The following is a 22,674-nucleotide window of genomic DNA, read 5'->3' on the forward strand; positions in this document are numbered from 1 at the left end:
TCAGAAAGAGGTAATCTTCAAAACCCCGGGAGAGTAGGAATTCAAATTTATAGGGCCGCGTGTATGCACCTTGCCATAGTTGGTATCAGCAATGCAGGTGAGGAGGTTACTTCTTAGTGGTTGTCAATGATATGTTGTCTACATAAAGGAGCTACCAAAAGAGGAACTTAAAGAGACCGACCTTCTAGTGGTTAGAGAATTTTCAGATGTCTTTCTAGAGGAGTTACTTGGCTTACCACTAGATCGGGAGGTAGAATTTGCAATTGATCTACTTCCAAGGACGGCACCGATATCTAAAGCGTCGTACAGAATGGCTCCAACTGAATTGAAAGAATTGAAAGACTAGCTACAAAAGTTATTAGATAAAGGTTTTATTAGGCCCAGCGTGTCGCCTTGGGGGGCGCCAGTCTTGTTCGTGAAAAAGAAAGATAAGACCATGAGAATGTGCATTGATTATAGAAAGATAAATAAAGTAACGATAAAGAATAAATATCCTCTTCCCAGAATTGATGATCTATTTGATCAGCTCCAGAGGACTCAAGTCTACTCTAAGATTGACCTCAAGTTAGGTTATCATCAGGTGAAAGTTAAAGTGGAGGACGTTTCAAAAACGATTTTTAGGACTAGAAATGGGCACTACAAGTTTCTCGTTATGTCGTTTGGTCTGACGAATGCACCGGTAGCGTTTATAAACCTGATGAATCGGGTGTTCCATCAGTTTCTAGATCAGTTTGTTGTGGTATTTATAGATGATATACTATTCTACTCAAAGAGCTTTGAGGAACATGAACATCATTTGAGGCTGGTATTGTAGGTATTAAGGGATAGTATATCAGTTGACCCAGGCAAAATAGAGGCAATGGTAGATTGGGTAAAGCCGAAAAATGTTTAGGAGGTCAGGAGCTTTCTAGGTTTGGCAGGGTATTACCGGCACTTTGTAGATGGTTTTTCCAGACTATCAGGTCCCTTGACATGGCTCACGACAAAGAACACGAGGTTTGAATGGTCTGATGAATGTGAGCAGAGCTTCTAGGAGTTGAAACAGCGGTTGGTTACCGCCCCGGTGTTAGCTATTCCATTAGGAGAGGATAGATTTGTCATATACAGTGATGCGTCCCAGAGGGGACTTGGGTGCGTGTTGATGCAGCACGAGAGAATTATTGCTTATGCATCTAGGCAACTTAAAGAATATAAGAAGAACTACCCGATGCACGATCTAGAGTTAGCTGCAGTGGTATATGCTTTAAAAATCTGAAGGCATTTTCTTTATCGTGAGAAATGCAAAATCTTTACAGACCACAAAAGTTTAAAGTATTTCTTTACCTAGAGAGAGTTGAATATTAGGCAGAGGAGGTGGCTAAAGCTTATTAAAGATTATGACTGTACTATCAGCTACCACCCCGGGAAAACAAATGTGGTGGTTGATGCACTAAACAGGAAAACAATAGGAACAGCGGTGTCAGTAGTGGAGATTCAGCACCCTATCTAGATAGATTTAGAGAAATTAGGCATAGAGCTGATAGAGGTTGATCACCAGACATTCATTGCCATCCTGGTGGTGCAGCCTACATTGCAAGAAAGAATTAAAGTCACTCAAAAGAATGACGCAGAATTAGCAGAGTGGATAGAGAAAGTATAAGACGGACAGGAGGAGAATTTCAGCATATCAGATGACGGAGCCATGTGGTTTCGTACCAGACTATGTGTTCCTGCAGATGCTGATATTAGGAGAACTATTTTAGAAGAGGCACACAGATCCCTATACACCGTGCATCCAAGTAGTACTAAAATGTATCGGGATCTACGGGAATCCTTCTAGTGGAGCAACATGAAGAGGGATATTGTTGAATTTGTAAAGCAATATTTGACGTGCCAACAAGTAAAAGCTGGGCACCAGAGACCCGCGGGGCAGTTGCAGCGGATCACGTCTCCATGGATTTTGTGACAGGGCTAGGAACAAAATTCTATATGGGTGGTCGTAGATCGGTTGACAAAGACTGCTCATTTTATCCCTATCAAGATCAGCTATTCTATGGACACACTGGCAGAATTATACATTCTAAAGATAGTGCGCTCTCATGGTGTGTCAGTATCTATAGTCTTAGACCGAGACCCCCGATTTACTTCACGATTATAAAGGAGTTTTCAGGAGGCTAAGGGGTCACAGTTAGCGTTCAGCACCACTTTTCATCCTCAGACAGATGGGCAAATAGAGAGGATGATTCAAATACTTAAGAATATGTTGCAAGCATACGTCTTGGATTTCGGGGGAAGTTTGACCGAGCATTTTCCACTGGTCGAGTTTGCATATAATAATAGCTATCAGGTCAACATTGGGATGGCACCATACGAGGCTTTATACGGTAAGAGGTGTTGTTCTCCATTATACTGGGAGGAAGTGGGAGAAAGGCGAGTATTGAGACTAGAGTTGGTGCAGCAAGTGTACGATAAAGTCCAGTTTATTAAAGACAAAATCAGTGCAGCGCAAAGTAGGTAGAAAAGTTACGTAGGTACTCGTCGCCGGGAATTAGAGTTTGACGTGGGAGATCGAGTATTTTTGAAGATGGCTCCACTGAAAGGAGTTATGAGATTTGGAAATAAGGGTAAGCTGAGCCCTAGGTTCATTGGCCCATTTGAGATACTTGAAAGAGTGGGGTTAGTTGCCTACAAGCTACCTTTACCACCAGCTCTATCTAGAATACACGACGTATTTCATGTTTTAATGCTAAGAAAAAACGTCTCAGACCCATCCCACGTGATAAGTTATGTAGAGATAGAGCTCAGAGATTCACTGTCATATGAAGAAGCACCAGTACAGATCCTACATAGGAAGGAACAAGAATTGTGTACCAAGAAAATTCAGTTAGTAAAAGTCCTGTGAAGGAATCATGCTATAGAGGAAGTTTCGTGGGAGCTTGAGGAGGAAATCAGACAGAAATTCTCACGCTTGTTTAGTGCGATACAGTTATAGTTAGTATTATTCAGATAATGACAATTTTACTTTAATCAGTATAGAATGATAAATGTATAGTTGTATTATAGATTATAGGGTAGATAGTGGTTTTGGTTTTGGGAGAATTTTTCTTTTATGAGTATAATTGTAATCTCCCAGAACTGCTTATGTAACTACGGTATTCCTCCACTATGATGACATGGATTATAGTACAGGGTATCAAAGCAGTGTAATTTAACAATATATGGAAAAAAAATGGTATGAAAAATCAAGTCGTCACAGATTAGCTTAAGAAATTCTCTCAAATTTTTATACTCCTATTCTTTCATTTTCAAGCTAAAAATTTCATACTCTCTATATTTTTCTTTGAAAAATTCTTTTAAGAGAGAGATTAAATTTTTTCTCATACTACTTTCATTTGCAAAATCATTGCACTTGAGAGTTGTTGAAAGAATTATTTATTTTGGGCATTTCATTTATCCAAAAGCATTTACTCTCAATCAAATCTTTAATTTTGAAAATCATTCTTGAGAGTTGGCTTAAAGTTTCTCCCATATATTCTTCTTGATAATATTTTTTTTGGGAGAAAGTTTTAATAGGCTTGTGAATCTTTTGCACATTCATTGCAAGATTCAAAAGCCTATTTGTTTTCATTTGCAAAAATATTTTGAGCACAAGCCCTTGTATCCCCTAAACTTTATTTGAAAAACTAGTTTAGGGAAAATGCTTGAAATATTGAAAAGAGCACCTTGAGCATATTTTTATTTTAATATTTTTGCTTGGAAGGTACCTTACTCTTTGTTAGTGAGAAATTTATTTTCCACACTTGGTTTTTATTGAGAAATATTTTTGAGTGAAAAATACACATACTCACATTGAGCTTTAATTCATATCATCTGTGAATAGGCCTGGCAAAACGGGTCATGACCCGTCGGGTTAACCGGACCCGCTCATTTAAAACGGGTTTGGGTTTAAAGAAATTAACCCGTTTAATATTTGGGCGGGTCACGGGTTGACCCGTTTATAAACGAGTTCAATCGGGTTCGGGCAGGTGACCCGTTAATTTGGATCCTTTATATATATTCAATTCAGTCTTCACTCTTCACTCTTCAGAAGACTCTCGGTCAGAAGACTCTCGGGCCTCGGCGATTCCAGTCTCGACTCTCTAATCTCCACCCACACAGCCACATAAAAAAAAAAAAACCCTAAGTCCCTAACCTGCGCTGCCAGCCGCGGCTCTCCTCTCAGGCTCTCAGCAGTCAGCTCTCACCCTCTCTATCCTCTCCTCTGGACCTCTGGAGCGTTGCTACGCTGCGGCCCACGGCTCTCACTCTCTCAATCCTCTCCTCTTCGAATCTCCTCTCAACTCTCACCCTTTTAATCCTCTCCTCTCCTCTGGATCTCTGGTGCGTTGCTACGCTGCGGCCCACGGTTCTCCTCACAGCTCTCACTTTCTCAATCCTCTCCTCTTCGACTCTCCTCTCATATCTCACTCTCTCAGTCCTCTCCTCTCCGGCTCTCCTTTGGTGCGCTGCTACGTGCTGCGATTTCGGTGCTGCGAACTTTCCACTCATGGTCCCGGATCAAGCCACACCTCCAGCCTCCACAGTCAACACCTCCAGGCTCCAGCCTCCACAGTCCACACGGACCACACGTGACACCTCCAACTTCCACAGTCTTGTTACTCCTGTATTAATAAATATAATGCAATATTTTTTTTTTTTTAAAGTCATTTTATATGGAATTTTTTGAAAAATTTTAAAATAAATAAATATATTTTTTAAACGGGTGACCCGTTACCCGCCCGTTTATTAAACGGGCGGGCTAGGGTTGACATGTGTGTGACCCGTTTAACATCAACCCGTTTATGACCCGACCCGTTTATGACCCGGCCCGTTGGTGACCCGCTCGAACCCGGCCCGCCCGCCCGTTTTGCCACCCCTATCTGTGAATGCATTTATGCTTCATATTGTACATCATCTGCTTGTAATAGAAGCATCCTTTTTGTACAAAATATTTTATATTTGTTGTATTCCCAACGTGTGGTCGAAAGAGAGAGACTTACCCTGTGAAAAATCCCGAATTGCTCAGACTCGGTTAAGAGAGCATTAAATTGGTTCAGACCCGGTTATGAGAACTAGGTGCACCATCCTATAAGGTGTATTTGTTGGGCTCTGTTGTTTATGGTGTGGCTTTTATAGTTCGAGAGTTTATAAACAAAAGGAAAAACATATGGATGTGGTCTTGGTGTAGGGCAGCAGCAAAGACTCATTGACGAGTGCTTCGGAGATGCCGAGAGCCAAAAAATCTCAGAGTTCAAAGACTCGTCGACAAGTGGACAAAATCGTTCATGAGTGGCCTTCTCTGGCTCGTCGACGAGTGTCCTATTCTCGTCGACGAGTGGTCGCTAGGCTACGAGAAAGAATTTAAATTTTGAATTTGAACGTTGAAGTGGTTAGGTATTAGGAAGGAAACCTCCGAAGGGTTGTTATATATGTCATTCTGGGCATATTTCAACATATAAGAGAGTAAGAGAGAGTGAGAGAAGGAGAGAAGATCATTGTATTGTGAGACTTTGATTTTCATAGTAAATCTCTTGTCGATTGCTCCCATGAATGTAAGCTTTGTCGAACCACGTAATTCCTGGTGTCATTGCCTTTATTATTACTCTCTTTATATTGCTATGGTTGTGAAATTTTTTTTGTCTATCAGCATTTTGTATATTGCAAGTACGTATGTGTGATCATTTATACAATGTTCATTCCGCCGCGCATTGTTGGGAAAGACCGCCCTTATTTTTCACACTAGGCTTAGCCCTATAATTTGAGCAAGGGGTATACCTTGCCCCTTGGAGGAGAGGTTGTAATCAATGTCGCTCCACCCTTAAGCGAGCAATTAATGAAATCATCTTACTTGTGTGAGCTTGAGGCGGGAACGCATGTAGTATTGGTTGAATCCTGATATCATATCTAGTGTCTAATCTTAATTTTTCGCACTTACATTTCTACACATGCATGCTTAGAATTAAATTTATTATGAATGTGCACAAGCTTTAATTATTGTGAATGATTGAGAAATACTGAGTCTATTATATCTGTTTTATTTATCTTATTTTTCTGCTCAGTTTTATTTTGTTGAGTGATTGATATTTATTCAAACAGACTCTAAGTTGTGTTATGCTGATTGTGGATTTGAATTGAACTTAAAAGCAGAAAATTTTAAATACCCAATTCAGCCCCCCTACGTAATGCTACTTCGACGAATGAACAACTCACACAAAAACTAATTCTATCTCAATTGTTAACATCCTTACTTTTAAACTTTTGAGGCAACTTTTATGATTCCAAATTTAAAAAATATAATATAAAATAAAATTCAGATGATGAAGTTCTTTGTATTCAGACAATGAATTTACATAGGTGCATATAGATTTCACAATTTAAAAAATAATCTAAACATTGAACTTGTAAATGCATATGTTTCAAACTGAAGAATTTGTAATACATACATAAAATTCAAATTTACAATGCCCATTGCACCCCAACTCAATTTCACTAACTAAAATACTGAAACTCAATGCAATGTGAATAACAAAATACATGCACTGAAGAGGAGGAGAAGAAGAAGAGTTTTTCCATCCAATTTCACACGAACTGGCAACAACATTGTAAAAACCAATAACCAAACAATTCTTATAACTCTATTTTCTTAATTCACATACTTGTTTCTTTATACAAAGAAAAATTTGGGTGGAAAAAAAGGCAAAACTTCAGCCACACCACTCTACAATGACAGTATTCATACCCCACCCCGACTATAACTTTCTATGAAGAATGCGGCTCCCAACAAAAAACAAGAAACCAAAACCAACCCAAAAGAATGTGCACAAATTGAAAACTAATGAAAATATCCCTGCCCCTTTTAACTATATGGATTTGATGAATCTAATAAAACAAATAAATAAATAATTGTACAGCAGGGGCATGGATGCAGACAGAAGCTTGCAGTATAAAAAAAAAATGGAATGAATTTACAACAAATTCATTGCAATGACGAGATTCTGACTTCATCGCCCATTTTGGGGAAGCAAGAGAAAAGCACCTTAGCCTCTCACTCAAGTAAAAATTGGAAAGCTAGATTCTCCAGCAGTTCTGGTGCTGGCTTGACATCCGAGAAATCCTTCTCTTCCAGTGAATTAGAAAGGTCATCAATGGAGAAAGGAATGCTGTATTCAGAGGGATAAATCCAGTTTGAGTACACAATAGAGTAATCTAAATAATGGTCCATCTTTTTCCAATGGAAAATAAAATTAAGAAATAAAGTAAATTTCTTTTATCTTTGAGAATTATATTTCTTAAAGAGCTAATTTTCTTGTAATTCAAACATGTGTTTGAAGTTCGAGGAACTATTTTCTCAACCTACATTTTCCAAAGTAAAAGATAGAGTGTATTTCAAATTTTCAAAGGATAAAGTATCACCTGGAATTGTCGTCCAACAAAAAAGAACTGCTGGCTGCATTGTTGGAGTCCTCAGTCATTAGTATCCTCATGCTGGAAATAACCTAGAAAAGGAACACATAAATTGCTTGTTACTTTGATTTACTTGCCAACAATGTTCTCCAAAACTACCAAAATAGCGAAGATATTCCGTAAACATACATCTGGAGAGACACTCCGGGTATTGTAGTTGTCATCCCAATACAACGTACATATTCTGTACAGCTGTTGAACGCTCAGAATCTGAAGAAACCAGGCAACATCGTCAGAGAAAGAGAGAGAGAGAGAGAGAGAGGGGGGGGGGGGGAGGGAAGGAGGGAATCTTACAGGGCATAGGTCATTTGTAATTTCATCATATGAAATTCTATATTTCTGGTGTATAACCTGAAAATCAAAGAGTACTGCAAGTCAATAAAATAATATAGACTCTTCTAAAATTTGGAATACAAATAATTTCTACATGTGCAACAAAAATTTTCAGTTACTACAGTGATCATAATTTAGTATTCCCCTAAAAACAACAAAATTCATGGAAGTTATTTGAACTCAGTTCAATCTAAAAGAACATGTTATTGAATTTGAATACACCTAAACTTGAATATACACTCAAAAGTAATTAATATCTGACAAAGACCCGGTACCCATTTTCATACAAGACTCATTCAAGTGTTATGGGTCAAACAAACTACAACAAATTTATTATTATTATTTTTAAGTCAAGCACTGAGTAAAGCATACAACCTAAACATTTTCTTAGAGAAGGAAGCTTGGGCAGAAAAACCAAGCATAGCAAGTGAGAATCAAAACAAAAATTTTGGAAGTCTCAAGATTTGATTGTTAGAGAAACAAGATCAATTGCAGGAAAACCTTCCAAAATAAATTAAGATGACATGGATTAGGAAGGCAATCAGTTTAGAAAAAATTTCAATGTGATATGAAGAGCAGTGGGTCAGGGCTATTGCAAATATCATCAATTTTAACTGTTTAGCAGAATCAGAATGAATCTAATTGAACGAAGCTTTGGTTGAAGTTTGAATCTCATGGTCATCTGATAAATCATAAGAGCCACTCTTGGAATGCCTAGGATATGAGATCCAAAAACAATGAAATAACTTTGGCTGCATGGCTGGAATACATGCAAAGCTTGCCAAAATTTGTAGAGAAGACAATAAGAACTGAGAGAAAAAAGACAGGGTAGGTCACCCAGGGAGCAAAAATTCAATTGCAACTATCTGTCCAGCATGTCTTAGTAATGCAGAGGTATTTAAGTTTTATTTTGCAATTTTTTTCAGCTCAATTACAATAATCAAGCAGATCCATTTTTTACCCTAATTAAACCTGCTGAATGAATGTGATTTTTGACAGAAACTCCTTCAAGTCTGATGGACCACAAAAATACTTTCGATTCATCATGGAATTTCAGTTTTGGGTTCAGTGGCCTCTTTATGTGAAATCATCCCAGTGAACTGTAAACAATATGGGTAGCATAGAATCAAAAATATAACTTCAAATTCAAAATCACTAGAAACTGTTTTTACATTGCTCCAAAACTCTACTTTTAAGAAAGACTAAATTACTAAAATACAAGAAAATTACAATAAGCCTTTAAAGACACATTTATTTACAAACAAACCATGCATACACATAAGCCTAACCAATAATTAGACTAAAAACATTTGAGTTTACGACCCAACACGCCTTTGATTGAAATCAGCCTCCAAATTAGGTCAAAATGATTGATCCAATAGCTTGCTTCCTGTCCTGCATTGATTCTCTTCTGCCAAAACAAACTTGACTTTTAAGTTGGGGAAAGCACCAAGGAATCCATCACCATGAAAGGAATCATCACACTTGATAAAAAGGAACCAGCAGCGCCCTTCAACATGGTTAGTTGGCATCGAATTCTACCACATCTTGTCATTTGAAAACATATATGAATTTTATATGCAACATGTTTAACCCTCATATCAATCGACCATGGACTCCCCAAAAGAATGCAGTAAATCTTGATAGGAAGGATATGCAGTGTCTCCATGATTGAATCAATCTTAAAGGTAAACAGGCAAAGATCATGGGCTTCCAAGTTGATATCTTTCACCCAAGCAATCTAATATGGACCAAGAAAGTTCAACCTTCAAATTCAACTCCCTCTCTTCAGAAACTACATTTGTACAACTAATAGGATCAATGACCTAAGTACAAAACCGCTTGTGAAAAATCATCTGCGTAAGAAAATTACTGGTTCATCTCCAATCTTCATTTCCTTCAAGCTTGGGGGAAGGGAAGATAGGTCAAAGTACGAAACAATCCCCCATGCTGCCACAACATGGGGCGGCCTCATCTTTTTTTTCAGCAATCTTCTTTTTTCTACCAATTGCCATTACTTGCTTAGCATATTGTGCAGCTCAATGTCAAAAAACTTGATACTGGAAAATTTTAATTGCTAGCTGGACCCTAAAAGTTGTTTGGAGTGTTCTGAAGTCTCCCAAGAGCAGAACTGAGTTTTCTCACACAATCCCATTGGTACTCTTCTCAAACAGAGGGGTTGCTGTAGCTCTACAAGGATTATCCTGTGCTATCTCCAATTGAATATGGCAATATGGAGCAAGCTTGGAGGCAATAGCTTGCTTCAACCCTTTCATGTACAAAGCATTCATTCATCGCCGTCTTTCCATTCTATGTCAAGCACAAATAGTCAAGTAATAGAATCCAATAGCGTTATCTATTATTATCTTGTCTTCCTACTTGAAATCAAAAAGTTGTAAATAAACATGATCTTTGCAGATGGGACTTGGACGTACAAACTGTTTGTGCATGGCAAGCTTCATCTAATCCCATGTTACGGTTTCACTATATCTTCTCCTTCTAAAGATTTCTTGTTGTTTAGAGCAGCTCCCCTCCATTTGGATTCAGCCAAATAAAACCTTGGGCTTCAGTCAAGTCATACCATCAAAATGGTACTCAAGAAACAAGCCTAATCCTTAAATTCATCAAGAGGACTAGCACCATTAAAATCCGAAAACTCCAATTGGTCATCTTGGTCTTGATGCAGCTCAAAAGTTGGGAACAGCAGCAGTTTTCCATTTTCTTGTTTAGGAGGAGTCAACTGGCCCCTTACCCAAGGCTGCAACTTCAGCTGATAGCATGTTCAACGTACTACTAGTGGTCTCCAAAGCATTATCAATTTTTTTATCCTATCAGACAACAATTCCACCTGGATCCAAGTTAGGCACGACAATTCAGGAGCTTTTTTCTGTCTGGAGCAATATGCTGATGTGGCAGGTTTGATGATGTAGCTGATGACATGGCAGAATATGGAAGCTAACTCATCAGCTGGGTATTTATTTTCTTTTCTTTCTTATTTACAAAAAAAAATTAGGCTGGGTTTAGTTGCTATTAAGGAGGGTCGGGGAGGCAATGCCGGCCTGACCATAAGGCCATTGAGCAGTTTGCCTAGGGCCTCAAATTTTTTGGGGCCCCCAAATTTTTTTTTTAATATTAACATTATTTATGATATCATCTCTTCCCATACATTGATTTTCCAACTATCTCAAGAGTTAGAGCTCCCAATTTTTTTTTTTAATGTTAACATTATTTATGATATCATATCTTCTCATACATGACTTTCTCACTATCTCAAAAGTAAATGAAATTGTATTTTGAAAAGTAAAGTAAATGTAATTTAATTCTTTCTTTTTCAAGTCTCAATGTAATCTTCAATATAAAACTTTAATTAGTGATTTTGCATCTCAAAAAGTTAGAAAATTTAATTTTAAATAAAAATAAAATTAAACAAAATATTAATGGCCCCTAATTAAATCATTCGCCTAGGGCCCCATATTGTGAAGAGTCGGCCCTGCGGGGAGGGGTGCTAACAAGTGGGTATGCTGGGACAACTGGTTTGGAAGACCACTTAGAGCAGTCAGCACAATGTGCGTGGGGCTTCTCTGGTTGATTTTGGGCAAAACTCCAATAGATGGCAGATCAAAATAAGGGGAACTCAATGGTGCAAGTGGTGTCTCCTGACAACTCCAGCATGATAAGCAACTAAGAGAGCAGCAACAGGTGGATTCTCAGGCAACATGTGCTGATGCATTAGTGAGGCGGTGTCAATGACTGTTGAGATTCTAGCCAGTATGATTTATGATCACCATGGTACTGGAGATTCTGTATGATGATGGCTTGAGAAGATGAATGAAAAGGGTCTTGCAACAACAATTTAAGGATACCTTCTTTTTTTTATTTTCTTCTTTTAATCCTATGCTGGATATGGGACGGCATGGAAGACGACCGAAGTTTAAAGAGAGAGACGAGAAAGAAATATTGTGGGGAGGAAAATTAGGAGGTTGTAATTGAAGTTTTAGATGAGCAGGAATGTGGTTGGTTTGAAGGAAATGCTGAAAAGAAGAAAGACATGGCATGAAGCCAGAGTATTGCATGAGGATCGACAGAAGAAAACAAGGTTGATCTTTTTTGCTCCGATACCAAATAATGTAGCATCTAAAAAGGGAGAGCAGGGGAGAGAAGAGAGAGGAAGAGGATACAGAGGAAAAACACACACAACTTTCAGATATCAAATTCACTAGAAACTGCTTTTAAATGGCTTCAAACCTCTCAGTCAACAAAGACAAATAAGCCTAACTAACAATTAAACTGGACACATTTGGGTTCAGGATCCAACAATCATTTGACACTGTTCTTCGAAAATGGCCTCCAAATAGGATCAAAATCATCCATCCCATAGCCTACATCAAGCACCTAGTCATATTGTCATACACCTAGTCATATTGTCATATTTTAATTAACTGTGCACATTCCCTTCCCCAAACGGCTTGGACTTTATTTCTTGCTGGAACAACAAAGCATTAAAAAAATTAATAAATCGGCTGAAATCCAACTCCTCTTGCTTACAACTGTGATTCAAAAAGTCAGAAATGTGAATGTGAGTTGCACAATAAATCTTAGTCCAAGGTCGATATTAGCTTTGTCCTCTAGAGTACCCAGCGGGAAACTTCATTAAATTTTCCAAAGTTTCTTAAGATCATAGAAAGTGGAATTAAAAGAGAATAAAGAAACTTCATAAAAGGCTTGCAGAGAGCATTGTATAAGAGTAAAGTAAATTTCAAGATGATGAGGTGCGACAGTATCATATTACTTCCAAATTAATGCTCAGATCATTCCCAGCATGCCACTTAATAGTCAAAGAAAATGATTTATAGTTGAGATGTAGAGGAAGAAAAAATATATGGCAGAGGAATTGAATGAAGCTGCAAGTTTAACAAATACAGTTCTAAGAAAAATTGGAAAGTTGTCCATTCATAAAAAAGAGAAAAACTAAAAAGTTGAACTAATTTACTGTTTTAATGATCAGCTAGTAGATGCGTTTGACACAAACAGATGTACATACCAAGAATCCAACAGCTTGTCTTATGTGCTTCAGCTCATCCCAAGACGAACCTGCATACTGCAATTCAAGGAGATTTCAGGTATGAATGCAATGAATTTTGCATGTTATCGGAGTCTGGATATATATCAGTTAAAAGAATTAGAAACCATGGTCTTAAATAGCGGTAGCAGGTAGCGTAATGTAACAGTAATGGGTGTAGCAGGAAGCAAGAGTAGCAGACGTTACATAACAGGAAGCAGGTGTAACAGCTGCGAATTTTTTTCAAGTATTCACAATCTTATGTGCATCGGTATATTTTCATGTCTTAAGCTCTTAACTCTTCTTTAAAAGAGTGCATGTATTTTGGATTCTTTAGTTCAAGTTACATTGTTTAATAAGGGTGGCAAATATTACACTTGTTTAAAACCACAATTGACGGAAAAATTATACATATATAGTTTTTCAATTTTTTTTCCATTAATCAAATGTTTGATAAATTAATTAATAAAAAAAAATTCATTATTCACTCCACTAATCTATTTGGCACATAAACATACAAATAATATAATAAATTGAATAATTTCTATTATTTTATTTGTTAAAGTAATAAAAATTTAATAAATTTAGACTAAGTTATATGGTATAATTATTATCTAAGCTTTTAAAACTATAATATATAATCATAAAATTTGTCATCAAAGAAATAAAATACTAACAGCTTGAAAAAGAAAAAAAAAAATAGAAAAGAAAATGAAGGTTGAAGTTGAAAGATATAGAAAGGAAAAATCAGATTACCAATATTATCAAAATAAATATTGTTTTATTGCTCATATCAAATTTGCAGTTAATGCATCTCTTGTGAATATTAAAAAAATAATTTTGTATCATTATCATCCTCGCGTACAATAGCGCCCCCCCCCCCCTCCCCCCACCAACTAGCTTATCAAGAATAATTTATGAAAGGGGGAAAAATAAGAAGAAAATGGTTTAAAAATTTTTTTTTTTTTTTGCCTAACAATCCTGCAGCCGTTATGCAACAGCTGTAGTGGCCATTACGTACTGGTAGCGGTCTGTAACAGCCGCTATAGCTGTGATTTTTCTTTGCATAAATTTAACAATGTGTAACAGTATTGGAGACCCAAAAACCATAATGGCGGCAATTCAAAACTATACTGAGAAATTGTTGGTGATTGGAGTCCAATATCCTAAAAGCACCAATTAATCATGCCTAGATAAATACTGCAACTATGCATGCCAAGAGAATATTGAGAAGTAGCACATGGTAATCACCTTTTCTTTTGCTTGGCAGCACCATAGCTCTAACTCAGCTAAGCCACTTTTCACGTATTCACCATTGCTAAATGTACAACACTCACGGCGTAAAAGAAGACTGCAAGATCACAAAATGCTCCAGTATAGAACACAAACCTTCTAGCAGAATACGATAACCACAAGAACAAAACAACCATTTACCTATTAAAGAGCTGCACATTGATGTATGAGAACACTTGAGTATAGATCTTCTGAACAAGAATAGGGGGCACCTGTAACCCCAAAAACAATAAGCATTTTAATGCCTTCTACTAAACAAGAAAAGTGATAAAGTACTGCTTGGATTTTTAGCTTTAAATCATATAAAAACTATGTTACATACAAAATTTTCCTTCAATGTACTGAGAAGAGAGTTGAGGCATTCAATAATGCCCTGCCAGTGACTTGATGCAGAATTATTGCCAAATGATCGCCCAGATCTTAGCATGCTTCCCTTGGATGTTCTTGGTGCCTAAAATTTCAAGGAAAAAAAAGTTGCAAATTTATACAATTAAAAGATATACAAAACCAAATCATGTTCAAACTACCAATTTAAAAGGTTCTACAAAAAAAATTCCGCTTCTGATTTATATATTTACTAGTGCTTTTAATCAGTTAAGAAAACAAAACAGTCATGCCTCTACATTTACAATATGATCTGAAAATGAGAGAAAACCTATTAAGAGCAGCAAAATAAAACCTAAAAAATATTCAAAAAGAAAAATAGTTACATTTGAAAAATGCCCAGCTTGTCAGCTCAGAACTTAGGAGAAGATTCCTATCAGAAGAATTTCAGAAATGACTATAAGGTCAGGGTTTTGGACTATATACCCTCCACAATGGAAACAATTTTTTAAGCAAGCATGTTATTTTATTAAAAAATAAAAATAAAAATAAATAATAAAATTCAGTAATGAAACAATTCACAAACTGATAATCCCTTTAGCTAAACAACATTAAGTTTGGAATGCCAACTAAACCCAGGTGACGCAGGACCAATGTCCAACAGCTTTACGTCTCAATTCAATAAAACTAATAGAGGCCTTTTACGGGTTTACAGCATATGGAGAAAAAGGAAAGTAATTAAAGTAACCTAAGGGGCTGTTTGACATCACTTCTACTTTATGTTTTCCGTTTTTGTTGCAGTAGAGTGGAAATAATAATATTAAGTTCTGCTTATATCATCTCTATTTTATGTTTTCTGTTTTCATTGCAGTAGAATGAAAAAATAGGTGATGGCAAAAAACGAAAATCATATTTTATGGCATTTAGTTGTTGTAGCAACTTTTTGCCATAGTACTTACATATCCAGAATTCAATTTTGTGGATTAAATAATTCTATTAACAATCAATAATTAAAAAATTTAAAATGAAATGGTCACATGAATTTAAACAGTATTAAAATAAAAATATTAATAAAATTTTAAATATTTTGAAAAACACAAAAATCAACCAAGAAATATTTTTACCATTTTCAAATATATACAATAGGATCATTCTAGGAGTACTAAAAAGTAAAAATTGAATTTAAAACTATAATAATTAAGTAAAATGAGTATTGTTAATTTCTACAATATTATAAGATATTCTAATTGTATTCTTTTGCATTTTCATTATTCCAATCATATTTTTGTTTTTAATAGTTTGATTCAAGGACAAAAAATGAACATGCACTCAATTAGGTTTTTTAGTTTTTTAAAATTTTTTAGTTTTGAAAAGATTAACCAAATATACTGCTAGTATTTAGTTTTTAGTTGTTTTTAGTTTTTTTTTTTTTTTTTTTTTTTTTTTTTTTTTTATGGCCTTCGTTTGCATAAATTTTTTTAAAGTAAATGGCCCCAATACAAAATACTAGTTTCCTAAACCATTATACCCTTGAATCTTGGATTCTAAATAATATCCCAGAATCCTGAAAATATGAAGCTAATAAAAATATGTAAATGAAAAAAAAAATGAAAACACAATAAAAACTAGAAAGACATGTAGAAGAGAATATTGTTATTTTGTATTTTTGTCCTTCGTGCCTTTTCATCGTTAATATATCAAAGGGCAGACCTGGAGCTGTGCGTATGCTCCAGAAAACTGCCAATTGGGCTCTCTCCCTTTCTTATGCTTTTCTCTTCATGATCTCTAACCCTTAGTGCTATATTTTCTTCATTGCATCTTCAATTCATTTCAGATTTACAATATGGTATCAGAGCAATACACTTTGCTGAACCTGATTAATCTGAAGTAGTTACAACCCTTATCTTCCTCTCCTTTCTCTCTCTAGTCTGCTCTTAAAGAAGACACTTTCTTAAGTCTACAATTTCTTATCATTTTCCTCTCAGCCACATGTGGGTGTTGTGTGGCTCACGGTACTTTGCACGTGTAAAGACAGCAACCTACTCTTTTCGGTAGACTGCATTTGCTGTTCTGATGTTTCCTCTGACCAACAGTCAACTGATGATCCTCTTATGATGTTATTGCTGTTTTCATGCCTGCATATGCTTCTAGCTGTTGCAAGGTTGTTTATGCTGTTTAAATGCCAGCAGTGCTTTGTTGTGGTCTGCTTTGCTCTGTGTGGTCTACTCCGTTGACTGTTCGGTCTAGCGAAAGCCAACTTTGACAGGATGAGTGAGACACTACTTATGTCTATTATTCCTCCTAAGATACTGTAACTTCGGTTCAGTGGTTGAATCTGCCACTAGAAGTTCTGACCTTTGAAATTCTGGAATGTTGTACAGTGCTAGTGTGTGCTGCCTGATTCTGCACTGTTGCAGGACTGTTCACTCCTGACACTGTTGTGTGCTGTGTAGTGTATTGGGGGTGATTTAATAGCCACGTCAGAGAGAGCTTCAATGCATGTATACATTAAAAGGGAAGTCCAAGTTATCTGCCGCATTCTCCTTGGCCTCCAAACTCCAAGGATTACGAAGATTGAATGAAATAAAATTGACATATTATCATGTGGTTGTGGAATAGCATGAGACCATGAATTGATATGAACATGATATTTCACAGAACAGCCAAGGCCATATGGGATGATCTTTGTAAAAGCTTTTTACAAAATAAAAATCAAACTAGTGTTTTTGACCAAGAACGTATCATAGCTTAACTAAAGAGACAACAGGGAGAGTTCTTGGCTGCCAAGTTTCTATCCAAGTTGAGTCTTGAACTTCAACCCATTTGTGTTCAGATTTTTGGGGTGATTCTATGCCATCTATGAATGAAGCATATGTTAGAATCCAAGTATCCAACGAATCACCAAAAATGACTCTTTTTTCTCAAGCTTCTTCTTGTGATAGTTCAGCCATGGTTAGCTATGCCACTAACCATGGTAAAGGAAGTATTAGAGGATGAGGATGAGATTTGGATGGCAGACGTGGCAGAGGTAGTGTACTAGGGCAAGGAGTTTATTGTGCAATTTTTGCATCTGCACTCATCGTGGCAAAAACAATCACACTATTGATTGGTGTTGGGATATCCATGGCAAACCGATTTCGGCCAATATGTCTCTTGCCCAAAGTGATTCTACTTGACACTTCAAGTGCACCAAACCACTCCATTGGGGTCATAATATTGATTGGCGTTGGGATCTCCACGGGAAACCAACTTCAGCCAATAAGTCTCTTGCCCAGGGTGATTCTACTTGACACTTCAAGTGCACCCAACCACTCCATTGGGGAGTTGGGTATATCATTTACCATATCCTAAAAAGACAACACCAATAAAGACCATGTGGTTCAAATAACTCCAAGCTTGGTCTTATATATCTAGTGTTACTATGGCCCATTAAAGTACAACCAAGATGGCACATCTATTTCAATGTTGGTGACAGTGGTGGTGGTGGTGGTGGTAGATCTAGTTCTTGTCATACAACAACTTCAACTTCCACTCTCTCTAGATCAGCAGTATGGGCGTTTGTGTCATCCATCACTTCAAGAATTGCAACCAGCTTTTCCCAAGTTCAACCGTACTTTTCATTTTGAGTGTCCTGTATCTCAAATAATGTTTTTGCAGATGTTACCTTTGTTTATGACACAATATTTATCTAGTGTTGGGTCCTCCTTGGATGAATATATATAGAGTTCATCAACAATTTCTATCCCCCATCATATGTGTCGATCCACCTGCTCCTATCCTTATCCATCTATAGAAAAACTCCCACTCCTCTTCCAATTCCACCAGTTACTGACTTGGAGAAACAATTATGAGTTTGTGGACAAGGAAAAGCAGGCACAGACATCACTAGCACCACGCCCTTAACAATTTGTGATCATAAGCAGCCTCCTCAGGCCTAGTTTGACAAATTTAGTGTGGTGGTCTCTACATTTGGTTTTATTAAGTGCAACTATAATCATTCGCTTTGTCTAAAAAAGATAATGGTTGTGCTACCCCTAGTAGTTTATGCTGATATCATCATCACTGGCAGTAATTAGAGTTGAATTATAGATGTCAAGCATGGCTTCAAGAAAAAATTCAAATCAAGGAGGTGCCAGCAACCCAGTGTTTCGTGAGAGGACAAAAGCATTGAAGTTTACTAGCATTGTGTAAGGGATGCTGTGTTGAAGAAGTTTGTAAGAACTACATTTTCGAAATCTATGGATAGTTGGGCAATGTTTACACAAAAGGCTTTATGTCTAATGGTTGTGGAAGATGAGTTAGGAGGTAATTATAAACCTGCAGCTTGAAGGGTAGTGCTAGAAGAGAATGTGTTATTTTAGTAATTAGGCAGTATAAGAGGGGCAGTATTTTTGTCCATGCCTTTTTATTTTTAATACATAATAGGGTAGACCTAGACCAACTGGCTGCTCTTCCTTTCTTCTTTTCTCCTCTCTTCTCCACCTCTTAACACTAAGTCTGTATTTTCTTCAGTGAATCTTCAATTTATTTCAGATTTAGATTTTTTTTTTTTTTATAAGTAATAAGTTTATTGATATCAAAAATAAACACCAAGTACACAAGGAGCGTACATGGGGTAAACAAATCAAAAACAGAAATTACAAGAATCTAGTAAATCAAAAACAGAAGAAAATGATTGGTTTCGCAAAGCAGCCAACCAATCCATCAAAGTTGTAAAGAAAAATAGCTTCAGGTCCGAAATGGATGTTTCCTTATCTTCAAAACACCTACTATTTCTCTCCCTCCAAAGACACCACAATAAACAATGAGGAACTATCAACCAAATAAACCCATTTCGATAATGAACAAATCTGCCTTGCCAACATGCTAGAATTCCCACTACAGATTGCGGCATAACCCAGCTCACTCCAAACAAACCCAACACCACAACCCACAAGTCCATTGCAACCGGACAATGAATAAAAAGATGATCAACCGTCTCATTATTACACTTGCACATGTAGCACCAATCCAATATCCAAACCTTTCTTTTTCGTAAATTGTCAATCGTTAAGCATTTCCATAAAGCAGCAGTCCAAACGAAAAAAGCTACTCCAGATGGAATTTTCTGTTTCCAAATGTTTTTCCAAGGAAAGCCACAATCTTTGGAGCCCATTAAAATACCATAATAACCTTTAACCAAGAAGCCCTTCTCTCTATCAGATTTCCAGCACATCTTATCCTCACCGAACCCCTTCACTGATGCACCATATATGGTATCCATAAAACCAGTCAAGGCCTCTAATTCCCGAAGATGCATACCCCTAAAGAAACTTACATCCCAAAACAAGACTCCATTATCAAACTTCATAAGCTTGGCCACGCTAGCTTCTTTATCTCGGCAAAATCTATACAAATCAGGATAGCTGACTGCAAGAGACGTCTCACCACACCAATGGTCTTGCCAAAATTTCACCTTAGATCCATTTCCAATATCATATAGAACGTGGCAAGAAAAAGAAGGCCATCCCTGACTAATATTTTTCCACAAGCCAACACCATGCGGACCATTAACAGGCCTAGTACGCCAACCATCCCATTCACAGCCGTATTTCACCTCTACCACTTGCCTCCAAAAAGCAGCCTTCTCCATCCCAAATCTCCATAACCACTTCCCAAGAAAAAATTCCTTTGAGGTTTCTCAATACAGTTAGCCACAGCAGCAGGAATAGGAAATAAAGATAGAAAGTAAGGGGGTAAATTAGATAGAGTGCTTTTAATTAACGTGACTCTACCTCCCTTAGATAAGTAGAAACGTTTCCACCCTGCTAACCTTCGTTCTATCTTCTCCAAAATTGGGTTCCATATTGTCTTTATCCTTGAATTTGGCTCCCAAAGGAAGACCCAAATATTTCATAGGAAGATTACCTTGTTTACAGCCAACGACGTGCAAGAATAAGTCAAAATTAAACGCCATACCAACAAGAACCAACTCTGACTTGCCCAAATTTATCTTTAAACCAGAGACCACCTCAAACCACATAAGTATCACACGGAGAAACAAAATCTGATCCAGATCAGCGTCACAAAAAATTAGAGTATCGTCCACAAAGAGAAGATGAGACACCACCAAAGCTCTTCCCACTATATGCCCCACAGTCGGACATGTGACCATCATGGACAGCTTTATCCAACATTCTCCCCAGGGCTTCCATAACCAAGACAAACAACAAAGGAGACAATGGGTCACCTTGTCTCAACCCCCTAGAGCTCTCAAAAAACGCACAAGGAGTGCCATTTATCAGAATGGAGAAACGAACTGTAGATATACCAAAGAAAATCCACCGCCTCCATTTGGCAGAGAACCCACCCCGTTCTAGTAACTGCAGCAGAAAACCCCAATATACATGATCAAAAGCCTTCTCAACATCTAATTTGCAAAGTAGCCCTGGCACCCCAGTTTTCAATCTACTATCAAGGCATTCATTAGCAATAAGTACAGGGTCAAGAATCTGCCTGTTCCTCACAAAAGCATTCTGTGAAGTTGAAATTAAATCTTCCATAACCGTGCAAAGTCTGGTGGCTAAGACCTTAGCAATGATCTTATAAACCCCCCCCCCCCCCCCAACAATACTAATAGGGCGAAAATCCTTTACTTCAATTGCTTCACTTTTTTTAGTAGTGAGAGTGATGAATGTAGCATTCAGGCTTTTCTCAAACTGGCCTTTAGCAAAAAAATGATGGAACACAGCCATAAGATTAGGTTTGAGAATCCCCCAGCAAGCTTGGAAGAAAGCCATTGTAAATCCATCTGGTCCAGGCGATTTATCACCATTAAAATTTTGTATGACATCAAAAATTTCCGCCTCCTCAAATGGTCTATCTAGCCAATCTGCATTATCACCGGATATTCTTGGAAATACTAAGACTTCTGGGAATGATTGACTAACTTGTTGCTCAGGGTATAATTTCATGAAAAATTGAGTGATGTAATCAGCAATCATACCTTGATCGGAAGACAAGGCACCATCAACCACAAGGCTCTCAATACCATTATTTCTTCTATTAGAATTAGCCATTCTATGGATGTTGCATCATTCTCACCTGATTAAACCTCAAATTTTAAAAATCCAAAGGATGAAGAACCTAAATTATGAACAAGCTTGAAAGAGACCAATTTTATACGTTGGCTTCAAATGCAATGAGAATGCATGATGAGAAAGTCATTGAATGTATGCAATTGGAATGCATGATGAGAAAGTCATTTAATGTATAACTGACAGATGGAATGACAAACTCAACAGGTTGGAGCTTGGGCTCTAATTTTGAGGAATTTACTATTTCTTGCAATGATTTTTCAATCTCAATGGTAGCTTCCTCAACTACCTCTTACAGATTACCTCTTCTTTATTGGGCTGAAAGAAGGGCATCTCTTCTAATTCACAATGATTAGGATCAAAGAACAATACGAAGTATCGAACATAGAATAAAGTTAGTCCATCCTAGAATCCAACATTTCTAAGGTTAAGTTTATCACCACTTTTCCCTTTTTTGTTCTCAGACCATTTCAGCAGTCTGAGTGAACCAATTTGATTCAGTCCAGTCTGGGTGAAGGGTTGAGTCCTGTTTGATTGACCCATTTTGGCTGACTTGATTAAACCAGATGGGCCAGGCCTTTTAACAGTTCCCTCTTCTATAATGAGAACCAAGAGGGCAGGGCTGTGTTTGAAGCTGCCTTAACGACATCAGAAGAGGGTCATTGTTTTTTGCTTTTTTGATGACAGCATCCCTCTGCAGTAACAACTGACCTGCTGGAGGCACTAAAGTCAAGGAAAGGGAACTATTGGCAATGACATGGGTTTTAGAACATGGTGATAGCCGATCTATGAGAACCACCAGCATTGAGAGTCAATGTCAACAAAACTGTGGAAGAATTCAACACGTTCAGATGACGAAGGGATTCAATTCAGTGAACATTGAGTGCGCTCCTCGGAGGTTTCAATTCAGTGACAAAAGAACACCCAACAAGTTTTCTGGGTACTGCAGATGACACCAGAAAATGTTAAAGCTTAAGGCTGGCTGTTGGCAACTAGTCAGGGAATTTGGTCTGCAATGGCGCAGATAGTGACAGAGGAGCTCCGGTGAACCTCGCAATAATGAAGAACTTTTGCTCAACTCAAATGTTCCAACTGATCCGAAAGTCA

At 37.3% G+C, this 22,674-nt stretch overlaps 1 protein-coding gene across 2 annotated transcripts in view; it reads right to left on the reverse strand.

Annotated features, from left to right (window-relative positions):
• Positions 1 to 6,621: 6,621 nt before the first annotated feature.
• LOC131155162 (myosin-6-like) overlaps positions 6,622 to 22,674 on the reverse strand; it is a 56,225-nt gene continuing 40,172 nt past the window's right edge. For both annotated transcript variants that reach the window (XM_058108111.1, XM_058108109.1), the window contains exons 33-40: positions 14,490 to 14,618; positions 14,309 to 14,379; positions 14,126 to 14,225; positions 12,857 to 12,913; positions 7,777 to 7,833; positions 7,612 to 7,692; positions 7,432 to 7,514; positions 6,622 to 7,178 (exon numbers count right to left, since the gene is read on the reverse strand). In XM_058108111.1, coding sequence (XP_057964094.1) covers positions 7,064 to 7,178; positions 7,432 to 7,514; positions 7,612 to 7,692; positions 7,777 to 7,833; positions 12,857 to 12,913; positions 14,126 to 14,225; positions 14,309 to 14,379; positions 14,490 to 14,618 — 693 coding nt within the window. In that variant the 3' untranslated portion in view covers positions 6,622 to 7,063. The remainder of the gene's footprint in view (positions 7,179 to 7,431; positions 7,515 to 7,611; positions 7,693 to 7,776; positions 7,834 to 12,856; positions 12,914 to 14,125; positions 14,226 to 14,308; positions 14,380 to 14,489; positions 14,619 to 22,674) is intronic.

The sequence above is a fragment of the Malania oleifera genome, chromosome 5 (genome assembly GCF_029873635.1).
Source record: "Malania oleifera isolate guangnan ecotype guangnan chromosome 5, ASM2987363v1, whole genome shotgun sequence".
Taxonomy (NCBI): Eukaryota; Viridiplantae; Streptophyta; class Magnoliopsida; order Santalales; family Ximeniaceae; genus Malania; species Malania oleifera.